Raw genomic sequence first — 14,737 nt, 5'->3', positions numbered from 1 at the left:
CTCTGTATTTCTCTTTTTATTGCATTCGTTGTCTAACAACAATAATACTCATTGGCAAGAAATGTATTTACACTAACAAATTAAATGTAATACAGGTATGTTTCGACTGGCCAGAAAACAAAGGACCACTGTTATATTTTGCTTTGAATGCCTTTGGAAACCAAACCAAAGAGTAAAGAATGTGATTTACAATGTTACATCATAATGACCAAGCACAAGAGAACAATTCAGACATGGCACTATTGTCTCTTCCATGCAAATGCTCAGACATCAAAATGTACAAATTAAAAGTTTCAGATAACATGCTACCCATACTTATCAGTTTCAAAATGATTTTCAGACAACTCTTTTCCTTTAGAGATATATAAAGAAAGATGAAAACTAATTGGATTCCTACAATAGAATAAAATTTTATTCTCCTTTTATTTTTCAGCTGCCCAGGCTTCTTAATCATATGTAGCAGGTGTATTAGTGGTTTAATCGCAACTCCATTAAAATACAAAAGCAGTTGTTATGCTATCAAACAATATTGAAGAGAGCAGATACACATATACAGTTAAGGAAATTCACTAAGCACTAACTAAATTTGATGTTGTTGGAGGTGTTATCTATCTGAAGAACCTCTTCCCACTTTTTAATAAGTAATTCTAAGTATTTTTAGCCAGCTGTTCTTTCATGAATGAACAAAAGATTAAATGATTCAATCTTTAACTGAAAACTCTAGATACATGAATAAAAGAGCAGAAAGAAATAGAAGAGTACACCTTCCAACAACATACACTCACACCATTTGCATTATTTTTGGTGACAATCAAAATGCCCTTATTAAAAGCAAGAAGTAAATAAATGGTCATGTGATGACAACATTACCACTAGAGAGCCTGTAGTTAGTAACTTGAGCATCCCAAGTTAGGGATTATGTCATTTCAGAGGTGTGAGCTCCCACACAAAATGACACAGCCCAATTTTTAGCCAAGAAAATTTAGGTTTGCAATTGAAAATGCAAAAATCTCTCCTGACCTCTAAAAAAGGTGTAATGTTGACATCAAAACATTAACCAAACATTTGAGGAAGTCTTACCTTACTAAAATACCAAGTGTCTAATAAATCAATTCTGCCAAAATATATAAACCTGTAGAAGGATAAGTGCATTGAATAAGAGCAATGAAAGAAAATATCTTAAAACCTATGTGCCATTTGTAGTATGCACAACACAAAAAGTGGCAATAAGGCTATGATTACAGCTGAGGATCCCACTAGGCATTATCAAATTCCATATGTAATGTATTTTATGCCATGTGGTTGTCTGTGTGTAAGATGGGAGATACTCACACGATATAGTTCTGAACATCTACACGAGTGGCATGCATGCTGTTGAGAAGTTGTCTGTTGTCTTATTCTTTGCCTCTTACTCATTATTGAATCCCTAGTGGTTTGGTGGTTGGGTAAAGCCAAGGATTGGGAAGCATCATGTTTCTTTCCTTCTCTACTCTGAGGATTTGGAAATAGGTCACAAGCCTTGCACTCACACATGTGAGCTTTCAAGTAACAAACATTTTCTCCCTCAATTTCTACAAAGACCTATCACAGAGGCACAGGAAGTCCCTTTGTGGTTATGTAGAACTTGCTTTTACTTTCTAGGAGGAACTTCATTCTATAGCCTTTTTCTTGTAGCTTCTCAGTTCAGGTTATTCTATGCTGTTACTTCAAGTTATTAAAATGTGTTTTGTTTAGTGTTTCTTCCCCAGTGTTTTGGATCAAGACTAAATCTCCTGAGATTTTAAATACTCAAGACAAATGCAAACAAAATCTGCCAACACATCTAGGCTGGTTTTGGAAATGAAGCACTGAAGCACATTCCGTTTTCCTATAACACTATTTTCTTTTGAAAATTCACACTTTGCTTGCCCAACCATCATGAGATCAATCCTGGTACAAATTGGAAATTTTACTTCTGGACTGCATCTTTAAATGTGAAGCTTTAGAATTATATACTCTGTTGAAGGTAAATTGGGAAAGAAGAGAAGCAGGGATTTTCATTTCTAGCTTGCCTTTTCAGATGAGATCGGGCGTGTTCAGGGTGGTATGGCCATAGACCTAGCTTGCCTTTTCACACAGAGAGCACCTGGGTGTCAGCATTTGAAGTAGGTAACATGACTCCCAGTGACCACTGTCTACTACAGTAAAGTGCTCTTTGTATCTAGCTCTGTTGGGAATATGTTGTTATTGAAGTGGAATTTGTCAATTCTTAAATATCTAAGAATTATTGATAAATATCAATGGTCCTCATGATGCTTAGTCTCAAAACATTTATGCTTACAGATGATTTGGAACATCTGTAAACTGCAAATTTTCATTTACCTTTCATAGCATGTAATTTTCAAACACACATTACTCTTACTGCACAAAGAACTTCTATGAAAATTCTTTGTCTTCAGCAGAAGTCATAAAAACCCAGGCACCAGTGGCTTCTGCCTCTATTTCTATCTGTTTGGGAGGTTGAGGTTGGGAAGATTGTGTTTCAAAGCCAGCCCAGTCATAAAAGTTCATGAGACTCCTATGCAACCCATGTCTGGCTGTGGTGGTATGTGTCTGTCATTCTAGCTATGACAGGAAACCTGACTAGAGATTATGGTCTAGATAGATACTCAGACAGAAAACAAAACATTATCTTCAAAATCCCCAGTGCATAAGTGGACTACAGGTTTGACCCAGCAGTACAATTCCTCCCTAGCAAGCATGAGGCAGTGAATTTTAATCCTAGAAATAAAACATCATAGTGGCAGATTTTCTAGATCAAACAATTCACATTCTTTCACTCTTGTAGCTTGGGGCCTGGGGTATTTTAGAACTATAGGATAAATGAGTGTAGGGCTATAGAGTGTGTCCCTGCTTTTCTTCTTGCCACTTGGTTTCCAACAAGAAAGTAGCATAAAGTAGTATTTGGGGCCATTTGAAAGCTGAATTTGGCAACTGTACTTATCATACTGCAATCATGAACTATTGTAGCTAAAAAGACTGTATGACGGTTTCAGCACTAACTGCAGTTAAAGTAAAACAGCCACAATAGCTTCACTGTCATGATAAAGAGACTTGATCAGAGTATTAAAAATGGATAAAGGGTGGTTTTAGCTCTAACTCATCACTTGAACACTTCTGATTTGGGGAAGGAAGGAAAAGAAAAGAAAGGAGGGAGGGAGGAGAAAGAAAGAAGAGAGGGAGGGAGGAAAGAAAGAAAGAAGGAAAGAGAGAGGAAGGAAGGAGGGATGGACAAAAGGAAGGAAGGAAGGAAGGAGAAAGAACAAATGAAAGAGAAAATGAACAAAAGAAAGAGAGAAGAAGGGAGAAAGAGAGGAAGGAAAGAAGAAAGAAAAGATTATGAAATGTATAACTGTGAGGTACTTTTAAATAGATGGTCTTAAGGTAATGTTTCAGAACTATATTTGATTGAAACTCAGATCCAGTTATTTCTCCTCTAATGTTCTGTCTATAACTTAACCTTACCACATACTTTCTCCCTCCAAAGCATTACCTACACCCCCAAACACCATTAGTTATTGTTGGAGTCAGACTGAGCTATCCTTTATTAGAATGTAGTTAATAGTAACCCTTTCTTATTCATTTTCTGTTAATAAACATCTGTCATCTTTAAGGAAACATGAAACAACCAATATGTGTTAAATTGTATGGACACTGAAAACTACTAGCATTAAAAAAGGAATTGTCATCATGCACTATAGTCAATAAAAGAAGTAATAGAAAAGTAAGTGCTCACAAGATCTGAGGTCCATCTATTTTTATACCCTTCATCAGTTGACCCCTGACATTATGTTGAACAATCAAATGAAGAATCCTTCCAGTGGTTTTAAGCTGTAATGTTAATATAACTCATTCATACCTAAATTACTATAATTTAATTAAAAATCAAAAGTTATAAACTAAATAATTTTAGGAATTAGGATGTGGTTTTTCAACACTGTCATTTGGAAATTATCTAATCATTCAGGTGTACAAATACAGTTATACTAAAGAACAATACTGAGACATTTAAGGAGATGTGATACAATAGATCATAACTTACGGGCAGAGACTTAACAGATATTTTTAATATATACAGTCATTTTCAAATATTACCCAAGTGTAAACATAACTTAAAATAATCATCCTTCAAAAAAATAATCATCCTTCTATTTGCTTTTCTGATATGAATACAAACAGTGAAACTTCCAGTGTAATCCAGGTTACTTACTTTATAATCCAAAGCAAAGCAAAACTGGCAAAAATTTACATAGCCAGCACTAATATTACCATATTTTTACTGATTTTTGTCTTATAGCGTTAGGAAATGCTTGTTGAATTTTGTAATTCATTAACAGTAGCTTCTGGTTTCTTGTGATAGTAATAAATAGCAAAGCACCAACATCTCAAGATACAGGTATGCAGTATGGCAGTTTTAGGATCATATCCAAATAAGACAGAATAGTGTAATAGGGATCAGAATGTTGCAAAGCCTGCCTGAATGTTTCTGAAAATGGAATGAATGACTCTAACCTAGGGACAAAAGGACTAGAGCTTATCAGGCAACTCTGTGATCCAAAATAGGAAACAGGCCTTGGGCGGGGATGGGAGAAGAATAGGATTATAAGTTTCAATTTCCAACAATTCCAGAACTTGGACATTACATTATAAGAACAATAAAATCACAATGTTAAAAATACAAGGTAGGGTTATATAGACAGGAGACCCTTTACATTTCTGGTATCTGTAATACTCAAGAGCAGTCCCCAAGATCTGCAAATAGAACGACTACAGTGGAGATATTGGCAGTGTTGGGAACAGAGCCAAGACCCTATGGAATAAAGGAAGTTAAATACTTGTTCAAGAATTCATCTGGCCTCAAGTCTTACTTTGACACTTGTCCATCCATTGGAAAGTAGATGACCTTGCCTTTAGAGCTAATGCAGCAAAAGAAACAGACACAAGAGCATAAAAAGCAAGACAAAAGATAAATAAAGGAAAAAAAAACTCATCATTAGAAATTTCTCAAGATGAGTTAATGTTCTCCTCCTTCTGCCCAGTCTCCTGCATTCAACTTAGACTGGTGAAATACTGAAATCCTTAATATTGGATTTACAATAAGCTTTCATTCTTCCATTGATAGTGAATCTGATGTACTTCCTTAAACTTCAACTCTAAAGTAGAAACCTCGACTATATGGAAAGAATAGCTTAGAAAAAAAACATTCAAAATACCTCTAAAATGTGACAGGAACTTCTGTGTGCTCAAATGAACTGGTTCTCTGGTTGAATGTTAGTGAAATCTGTGATCTCCTTAACGGATATCCCTATTTTTCCTTAAAATTACGTTTGTTAAAACCCTAACTGAGCTTTCTTAGGAAACTGTGAGGATAAAATGTGTGACAAGTTTCTGATTGTATCACAGGCAGTCTGATGCCCAGCCAGAATGTTCCCCAAGAGAAGAAATCTGAAAATACTGGTTTCCTTAAAAATCAATTTTCTGTTCAATTTGTTGATTTGTTGAGGGCAGTAAGAAACTGTGTTGTGTTTGCCAGTGTTGCAAAGTAAACAACAGATCCTAACAGCCCCATAGCTAGCTTAAGGTCTGACTTTTCTTCTTCATTCAGGAATAGCTGGAGGAGAAATGGTACCACATTCTTAAGGTGTTTGCTCTTTTCTGTAATTCCCAGATAACTATGACTTTCTGATGGTCAGTAAAACAATGTACTTGTTCTTTGTCTTAGGAGCTATTTATGAGTCCTCAAGTTTCCACAGTGGGGTTATCTGTCTCTCCACACACAATTATAGGGAACTTTTCCCCAACCTGGATGAACTTCCGAAGCCCTGGGAGTAAGCATGGCTCCCACAGCTCATGGCAAGTGCTCTGTCACTCAGATAGATACAACTAACCCATTTCAGAGTCCCACAATGAGAATTTACTACCCACTCTGAAAGTTCACTAACAACACCAGGGTGTGTTATGCTCTCACTGGTGCAGTCATGCTGGTCCTCCAAGTGGCACAACACACCCAACACAACACCATATGTTGTTAAGTAGAAGAAAGAATCATAGCTACTTTGCCTCTCTCACAAATGAGATATTTTTCATTTGTCAATAAATCAAAAGTGATTTGGGGTTATTTTAGGAGATTAAAATTAAAGGCTGCCTTCTATTATTGCAGAAAATGAAGTCATTCAACACACAGTTCCTCAATTTGCCTAGAGAAGCATTACCCTCATGGTCAATTTCTTCTTCATGTTCTGGAGGAGAATGGGGCAGGAAGAGGTGGGACTTCTCTTGAGCATCAGCATCCAGGACTGAGGCTCACTGCTCACCAGCGCCTTCTGTGGCAGTGGATGTCATCTTTTCAGCCTTTTTGGACTTTCTGTGCATTTGCTCCTGTTCTTTCCTCCTCAATTTTTCTCTTTGCTTTTCCATTTTCTCTTGTGCCTTCCGAGCCTTCTCTAGAGACAGCTTCATTTCCTTCAGCTTCTTTTTGACCAGTGCTCGGTCCTGGGATGATGTCATTCCAAGAGCCTATGAAGGAAGCATGCACAAACTGAACTTGTAAATCCTATGACCTTTCAGCTCATGATGAGGTAAACATCATAGTATGTTCAAACTCATAAATGAACTTAAATATAGATGAAAGAGGACAGAACTAAGAAAAGTAAATTACATTTGCTAAAAACATCTATTTGTAGGGGAGAGGGAAGAGCCTGTGTTTTGTTCTTTGAAGTACCTTCTAAGTACACCTTAGAACCTAAAACAATGCTTTCCAAATTGTTTGTTTAATCAGTAAATGAATGTGAAAAGGGCATGATTCTACTCCAACCTTTGGGCTATAGACATTTAGAGGCAAAATAATTACAAATACATCAATATTTTCAAAGGGTAGGACTGAGCACCTGCTGCTACAGAGGGCTCCAAAGAAGGGCAGGAAGAACTGAAATGGCTTCCATCCTGCCAATGTATTCATTTACAATGAAAACCAAAAATGTCTTTGGGGCCAAAATGATTGTGTCTGTATGACTAGCCATTTTCCTCCTGTCGGCAGACCAATAAAGAAAGCCCAATTATAATGAGGTTGGTCGATGAGCTGGGAATTCAGAATAAGGGGAGTTGGTTACATACTTTAAATCTTTCATGACCTTCAGAATCAACAGCAGGATGCATCCATCTCCCCAACAGGGACAGCCTTGTCGATGGGGCCTTCATATTCACAGGCTATTGATTGATCTTTAACCTTTTCAAGAGTGTCAAGAGATACTCATCTACCTGTCAGCCTAGCAGGGATTTGGGGCAGTGGGGAGGGGTACGTGGAGCTGACTATATGTTCCTTTTGCCTTTTTCCACAGGGTAGGTACCATTTCAGTCTGCTAGGAAATGGGCTGGATGTGAGGAAATGAGAGTGTTATGGAAGAGAAGGAAGATATGACCTTGAATATATTTGGGAAAGAAAGTTCTGGAAAGAACACCAGCCAATTACGGAATGGTATGCAGGGAAGTGGAGACATGGAGAAGAAATGAGTAAGGAAAGGAAGAGTCATGGTCTGCATCTTAACAAATGTGATGAAGGTCCACATGAGCCATCAATACAACTCATACTACATGGGAAATAAGTAAAGTGAATATATGGACCATGTGTTGCCAGGTGAAGCAATGGAGTGGAACCCTACCTCTCTCCTAATCAGCAGCCTACCATTTAATTCAGAACCCTTGGTGGACTTTCTGAAACTTAATTTCTGGTTCAAAAAACTTAATCATCTTTTCTGCTGATTGTTAATGAGAATTAGAGCTCAGGTATGCAGAGTGCAAGAATCTAATGAAAACAATTTAGATGCTTAGTAATGCAAATTATATCTGATAACCTAACACAGATATATAATTCTTTACCTTAAGTTTATTTCCATCCAACTGCATGAGCTGCTCTCCAGTGATGTTTTGGGTACTGAATTCAGATACATACTGCTCCAGATTTAGGCTCATTAACCAGTGAGAAACCTGCTGCACACTCCATTCATGAACGGCCCGATTCGGACACTGACTGTGTTTGGGAGACTGTCCATCATCAAGGATCTGAGACAGGAATGTTATGCATTGTTGTTAAAGGACCAAGCTGCCATGGCTCATATTATGCTAGCAAAAGGTATTTCATAAGCTACTAGAGCCATACTTCATATAATGATAATGGTTCAAGTTGTGTTAAAAAGAAACACACATGTACAATTGTTAATGTAGGAAGCTTACTATTGTAAGAAAATATTTACTCTAATATTGCAAGCGTTTACATTATAGAACACTCTAGATATATTATCAGGTATAAAAAGGAAAAATTCATAGATCTCTACATGCAGTGCATCACTCTGCACTTATCCTCTGACAGGACCTTAGAGTTGTATTCAAACACAGTCAATTTTGGGAGATCTTTTTCACTTTGAAGAGGAGAGCATGAAGCCCACAAGCCATCTTCAGGAAAATTGCACAACCATTATTTCACTTGAATAGCAAGCCAACTTGTGGGAGAGGTGGGGCAAGAATATCTGTAATTACTTTTAGTACATAAAAAAATACTGAGGCCCAGAATGTCTACATGAGTTAAGACAACACAGTGAACAAGTGGCAGGGCTCAACAGTAAGTGGTTTATTCCAAGTTTCAGGCTCTGTCCACTGCAGAATGTTCCTTTTAATAGTACAAAGGGTCAGGATAGGTCCCAGAACTACTAAACTGAGAGGGCATGAAGCAATGACAGGCCTTGGAAGAGCCCGGAGTCACCTCAGTGACCTATGTGAGGAGCACAGAAGAAGGGATGGGGTAAGCCGAGATGAAGGCAGAGGGGATGACACAGAATGGACCATGTCAAGGTAATGGTGATGGCAGATAAATCAAGGGCAACTTTTGTCTAAGATGCAAATATGGCAGAGTAAAGCTATTTAACATAGGAAGTCGTTCCACAGTAGAGGAAAGCATTCTCGTATTGTTTGACTTTTAAAAATCATACCTAGGGAGATAATACCTAGCTCAAACATCAAAGCACCACACACAGCCCCCTGATGGCTCACCTCATCATCTATCATATCCAGGCTCTGAGTGACAGCAACAAAGGAATCAAGAAGAACAGCGTTACAGAAACAGCACACACAACATATATAGTCCACATTTGTAATATAAAACTCATACCCAGCTCAAATAATAAGGGCAGAAAATTTATGAGGTAGAAAACAAATTTTACTAAAGAAAAAGGTTATAAAGAAAAAAAGACAATATTTAAGTAAGGGCACACATTTTCTTAATTACATGGTTTCCTGCCTCCCACTTTGGGACCTAAGTCAATTATGTTCTTAATGTAGTTTCCTGCCTCTCTCTATGCAATTCATCTCCAGTTAATGCTTAGCAATGCTAATCTTTCTTCTTTTTTTTTTTTTTGTGTTGTTTCTTCTTTTTTTTCTGTGCTACTACTGGGGCTTGAACTCACAGCTTGATGATCTTGCTTAGCATTTTTTGCTCAAGGGTGAAGCTCTATCATTGGAGCCACACCTCCACTTCTGGAGTATTGTGCTGGTTAATTGGAGATGAAAGGTCTTGAGGACAATTCTACCCAAGCTGGCTTCTAACTGTTATCCTCAGATCTCAGCCTCCTGAGTAGTAGACAGGACGATAGGTGTGAGCTTAGGTAGCAATGCTAATCTTGGCCCTAGCTTCTATATAAGTGATTTGGAGCCTATTTCCCTCTCTTATCAGAGCTACAACGATTGCATAACATATTCAGAAGGAATGTTAGAATCTTGGAGTACAGGTGATTGTGAGGAGGCAAAGAAGGAAGGACATGCATAGTTTGTGTCGGGAGCCAACAGCGAAATTCACCCTGACTTCTGACTTATTCTCAAGGGCGTGCAAGGTCATGGCTTAGGGAGCCAACAACAAAATTCATCCTAACCTCTGGCTATGTTGTTATCTCAAGAACATGCAAGGACATGGTTTACTTGAAGGACAGTACTAATCCCGAGATGTTTTATTATGTCAACAAGAGTCTGTTATGTAAACCATTCAACCATATCTTGTTTTACTGTCTGTTGTTATTTACCAATTTCAGGGCCTTCCTGTTTTCTCAAACCTTAGTTAATCCTATGCTATTTCCTGGTTGCCAAACTGTATATAAGCTGGAATTTAAGAATAAACATGGCTGCAGTCTTGAGTTTCAATCTCGAGATGCAGACCTCCCGTACCCCATCTTTGCCTCTTGTCTTTTTTCTCTTGCCTTATTTTTCCTTTTTCTTTTCCTGTTCACTGCCGGCTGGCTCGGCAGGAGTTTGCCAAATCTCATGTGTTCTGAATTGTTTGCCATTTTTCTTTCTTTTTTATTTTGCCAGTCCTGGAGCCTGGGACTCAGGGCCTGAGCACTGTCCCTGGCTTCTTTTTGCCCAAGGCTAGCACTCTACCTCTTGAGCCACAGCGCCACTTCTGTCCTTTTCTGTTTATGTGGGCCTGAGGAATGGAACCCAGGGTTTCATGCCTGCTAGGCAAGCACTCTATGGCTAAGCCACATTCCCAGCCCCTGTTTGCCATTTTTCTTTCCAGTGCACAGCCTTTCCACCAACATATTTCCACACTTAAAATGGAACTTGCAAAACTTGAGAACTTGCAAAACAACACTTTGCTTTCACATTGAGCAAGGAGCAGTGAAATCAGGAACACTTTGTATTCCATGCAAAACTATAATTAATGATATTTTTAGGCAAAAATCTACCCTGTGTTAGTTTCCTGTGATAGGTCATAAGTAAAACATGTGATATGAGAAAGCAATAGTGACATGAAAGTACCTCATCTGATGACAGTGCTAAGGACTGAGAGAGCCCTGGTGTTTTGGGTTCTGCTCCTAAGCCACTCAGGTCTGCTGAACTGGTACTGCTGGGACTAAAGTCATCATTGAAGGTAAAATTCTGTAAAAAAAAAAAAAAAAAAAATGAAGTTCAGTATTAATGGAACACGTGAGTGAACCAGAGGTAGGTATGTTTACAAGTTCTCTAAAGGCCATTTTTCAGCTGTCTTAGAAGTAAGTCATACTTGTTTGGATGACCTTCAATCAGACTTTGGTTGAGGATACTTTTTGTGTGTGTGGTTGATGGGGGAATTTGAGGCACTTTCTCCATCTGATAAGCAGTCGATATTTTAGAGAAGTGATTCTCCAATCTTTCTCTAAGGGTATAGAATTCATTATTCTCTGCAGCTGCTCAGAAAAGTGGTATTAATAAGCCTATCTGCCTTGACCCAAATCATGATGAGCAGCAGTGTTAAGTAAGAACATGAGAAGATGTGGAGAGGCTGAGTTATTAGGAACAGGTGGCAATTCATATCAGGGAAGTTAGCTAGAGCACCCTTGGGAAGGATAGTGTGTGTGTGTGTGTGTGTGTGGCCATGATAAATATACTGTGAGAAGTGACAGATCGTCTCGTAGATGTACCCTTCATGATGATGAGTTCTGGGGCAGGGTGCAATCTGGTGATGCACCACTAGTCACATGCTGGAACACGATTCTCTCATAGTGCCAGCAGACAACCAAAGCGGCTGCTGCATAGAAGAGATGCAAGTCCCACCAATCACCAAAGGATGGGGAGGTGTGTAAGGTGGAGTATGTAAAAATCAACAACAACAAAAACACTTCCCTAGAACTGTTCTGACCAGTTCAGTGGATATTACAATTACTTAACAATGTTCTAGTTGTGAAAATGGTTTAAACCCAGTATGGAGTCTCTTTAGTACAGGATAACAGCAAAATTATTCCAGCAACATTTAGATGCCTCAGATTGGATATTAAAAGGCAAAAACAATGGCTTATTGCTGTGAAAACCTGCTAACAATTGTAGAATGTCTGGATTCCCAGGAACTCTAAGCACTTGATCAACACCATCTTGTTTCAGAGTCTACTTCCTAGACTGCTAATTTTCCGTTAAGCTCCTTTCTAGACCAACAGAGAATGTAAGCAGCAGATCACTGCACACAGACTATCACGAATAGCACCATGTAGTATTATCAACGGAAACATCACCCCAGCCTCCTCCTCCCTTCAATAAACCCTTTGAGTAGCTGACCTCAAGAAAAGAATTATATTCAAGTAAGATTATTCTGCTTCTGTGTGAGAAAGAAAAGTGTACACAGGAAAAAAAAAGAGAGTTAACAAGGTAAGAAAGTTAGGTATCATTTGAGTATCAATAAAATGTTAGAAAAAGTTTGCAGTGTCATGCTGGAAATAACCATCGTGCATTCCCAAAAAATCACATTCATGCATTCAGTTCCTAACCCTTCCTGGTGAAGTTAAAGAACCTCATGACAGAATTACAACAGCTATTTAGCATGAGTGTTTGATATGAAAAGAAGAAATAAGGGGATACATATGTTTTAATGAATTTCGCTAAGATGATCAAAGATACATTCAATCCCAAATTTACATTTTCTGGGGCTAATCTTAAAGAGCATGGTGAAATAGTTTCATAAAGTGATTTAAAGCAGAATACTTAGTAAATAGATCTACCATACTGTTTCATGATTCAAATGCTTCTTTCCTAGCATGGCTTAACTGTCAAACAGATTAAACAGGAGTAGATGAAAAGACAGGCAAATCAGAGTCATATACAATCTAGAATGAACAGTATTAAAGTATTAAGCAGGTGATGGTTACGTGAGGTTTTCCTTTCCCCACACAAGAAACACCATGCATTACTTATTGCGAGGTTGGTTAGCACTTTGGTTCCTTGAATCCGGAGGACACACACAAGTGGAGAATGTCTCCCAAAAGACTGAAGAGGAAGAGGGATCTGCATTTTTCTCGTTTGCTTTTTTTAAAAAAATCCACACATTTTCTACCTTGGACCCAGTTTTATCAGAAATTAGAGTCTCAGGAGAAGGCTGAAGGGGATTGGTAGGTGAAGGCAGGTTCCCGAAGGAATAGGATCCTTTCCGACTTTCATTAAACCACAAGAAAGGCATGCAAGGGGAGCGAGTGGAGGCCGGAGTTGCAGAGGGTCGCTGGGCTTTCCGGTTTTCCAGTCTGCTTCTGAAGATCCTGTTGTGTGAAAATAATGAGTAGGTTAGAGAAAGAAGAGGTAAAAGGTTTAGTGAACCAACTTCTGAAAGAACTCACTATCGTTTGAAGCAACTGAGAAATCCTCCTCCTTAATAGAGTTAAAACTTTGTACTTTGGGCCACAGCGCGTTAATCTTCATAGATTTTTTTCTCTTCTGTATATCTTTCTTTTTTTTCCCTTTCTTTATCGTTAAAGTCATGTACAGAGGGGTTACAGTTTCATACTTAAGGCAGTGAGCATATTTCTAATTCAGTACTCTCATAAGGCTATTGCCATGGTGAGCATTTATTAAATGCACCTAATAATTGTATATGGATGTGAATGCAAACTCACAGCTGACACCATCTTTTAGGGACTGCGCTGAAGGCACCAGCTCAGCATTCTTCCCCTCTAGTGCCATATCAGATCCTACTGCCTGAGTCAAATTTTCTCATAAGGAACCCCCTGCCTTTCTTTGGATTCATGTTCCTACCCTTAAGGCTTTAGAAATCAATACATTTAAATCATCTGGAATTCTCAGCAATTATAATACTTTAAACAGAGCTCCGTTTATTGGTGTGTCATCTGTACTTTCACAGGAGCACCAGAGCCTAAGTTCTCTTCGTTCACTTGAATGTCCTTCCTCTGAGTATGTGGCCTCACATCTTCTCGGCCTCTCTCTGTGTAACAAGTGAAGATTTTTATGCACCTCATCTATGGATTTTAAGAATTAAAAAAAATAATGTTAGGCAAGTGCTTTGAAAATTATTAGACTGTAAAAGTTTGTCTATTGCTAAATATTGAAAGGATTTGGGCCGGCAATCACAACTGTTCCTGAGGCTTCAGTGGGAGAATTGTGGTTCAAGGCCAATCTGGAAAAAAAATATTAGTGCGATCTTATCTTAAAAAATGAGCTAGACATGGTGGTAGACACCTGTAATACTATCTGTATGGGAGGCAGAGGTAGGAGGATTTGGGTCCTCCTCAGGTAAAAGGAGGAATTTATCTAAAAAAAAAAAAGTATCTAAAAAGCAAAAAGAACTAGAGTTGGGTTCAAAGGTAAAGAGCCAACCAAGAAAATGCAAGGTTCTGAGTTCCAAATTCCAGCACCACATCCAAAACACTGTATCTGTCTATCTATTTATCTGTCTATCTATCTATCTATCTGTCTGTCTATCATCTATTTATCACCTAATAAAAATAAAGGATTCAGGCATTTTAGGAACATAATACAAAAACAAAGATTTTGCATTAATGCTGGTACTATTATACTTACCTTTTGATTAAATGAGAAATAATTGCCATGAGCCCAATGATAGTGATTTACATTATGTGAATATTGGAAGAGGTCATTTTGGTATGTCCAAATAATATTTGATGGAGTGATGACTATTTGCTTGCTTTCCTGGCCATAAAGATTCCCTCGCATTTAAGAGTGCCTCAATGATTCTCTCTCATTTAAGAGAGCCTCAGTACCCAGGCTAGATGATTTTTGTCCCACGTGTATGTTGAATTTTAGTCTCCTTACATTTCATTTCACACACACAAACATACATACATACATACATACATATACATATATATATATATATATATATATTATTCCAAGACCAGGCCTTGAACTCAGTATTTACTGCTTTTGTTCACTGGCTGTCACT

At 38.1% G+C, this 14,737-nt stretch overlaps 1 protein-coding gene and 1 long non-coding RNA gene across 7 annotated transcripts in view; both read right to left on the bottom strand.

Moving 5' to 3' along the window:
* Positions 1-3: 3 nt before the first annotated feature.
* On the bottom strand, positions 4-3,265 carry LOC125347019. Its single transcript, XR_007210087.1, has 2 exons — positions 2,098-3,265; positions 4-2,042 (listed from the first exon to the last, which is right to left on the bottom strand). It is a non-coding gene; the product is annotated as an uncharacterized LOC125347019 (long non-coding RNA).
* A 1,047-nt stretch (positions 3,266-4,312) lies between these two features.
* Positions 4,313-14,737, bottom strand: part of Ppp1r9a (protein phosphatase 1 regulatory subunit 9A) — a 275,864-nt gene continuing 265,439 nt past the window's right edge. For 4 of the 6 annotated variants that reach the window (XM_048340051.1, XM_048340052.1, XM_048340053.1 and 1 more), the window contains 4 exons: positions 12,881-13,079; positions 10,840-10,959; positions 7,915-8,097; positions 4,313-6,555 (listed from right to left, as the gene is read on the bottom strand). In XM_048340051.1, the coding sequence (XP_048196008.1) occupies positions 6,343-6,555; positions 7,915-8,097; positions 10,840-10,959; positions 12,881-13,079 (715 nt within the window). In that variant the 3' untranslated portion in view covers positions 4,313-6,342. The remainder of the gene's footprint in view (positions 6,556-7,914; positions 8,098-10,839; positions 10,960-12,880; positions 13,080-14,737) is intronic. The other 2 variants (XM_048340055.1, XM_048340056.1) reach the window with 1 other exon arrangement.

The sequence above is a fragment of the Perognathus longimembris genome, chromosome 2 (genome assembly GCF_023159225.1).
Source record: "Perognathus longimembris pacificus isolate PPM17 chromosome 2, ASM2315922v1, whole genome shotgun sequence".
In the NCBI taxonomy this organism is placed as follows: domain Eukaryota; kingdom Metazoa; phylum Chordata; class Mammalia; order Rodentia; family Heteromyidae; genus Perognathus; species Perognathus longimembris.
This window is presented reverse-complemented; position numbering and strand designations above follow the sequence as displayed.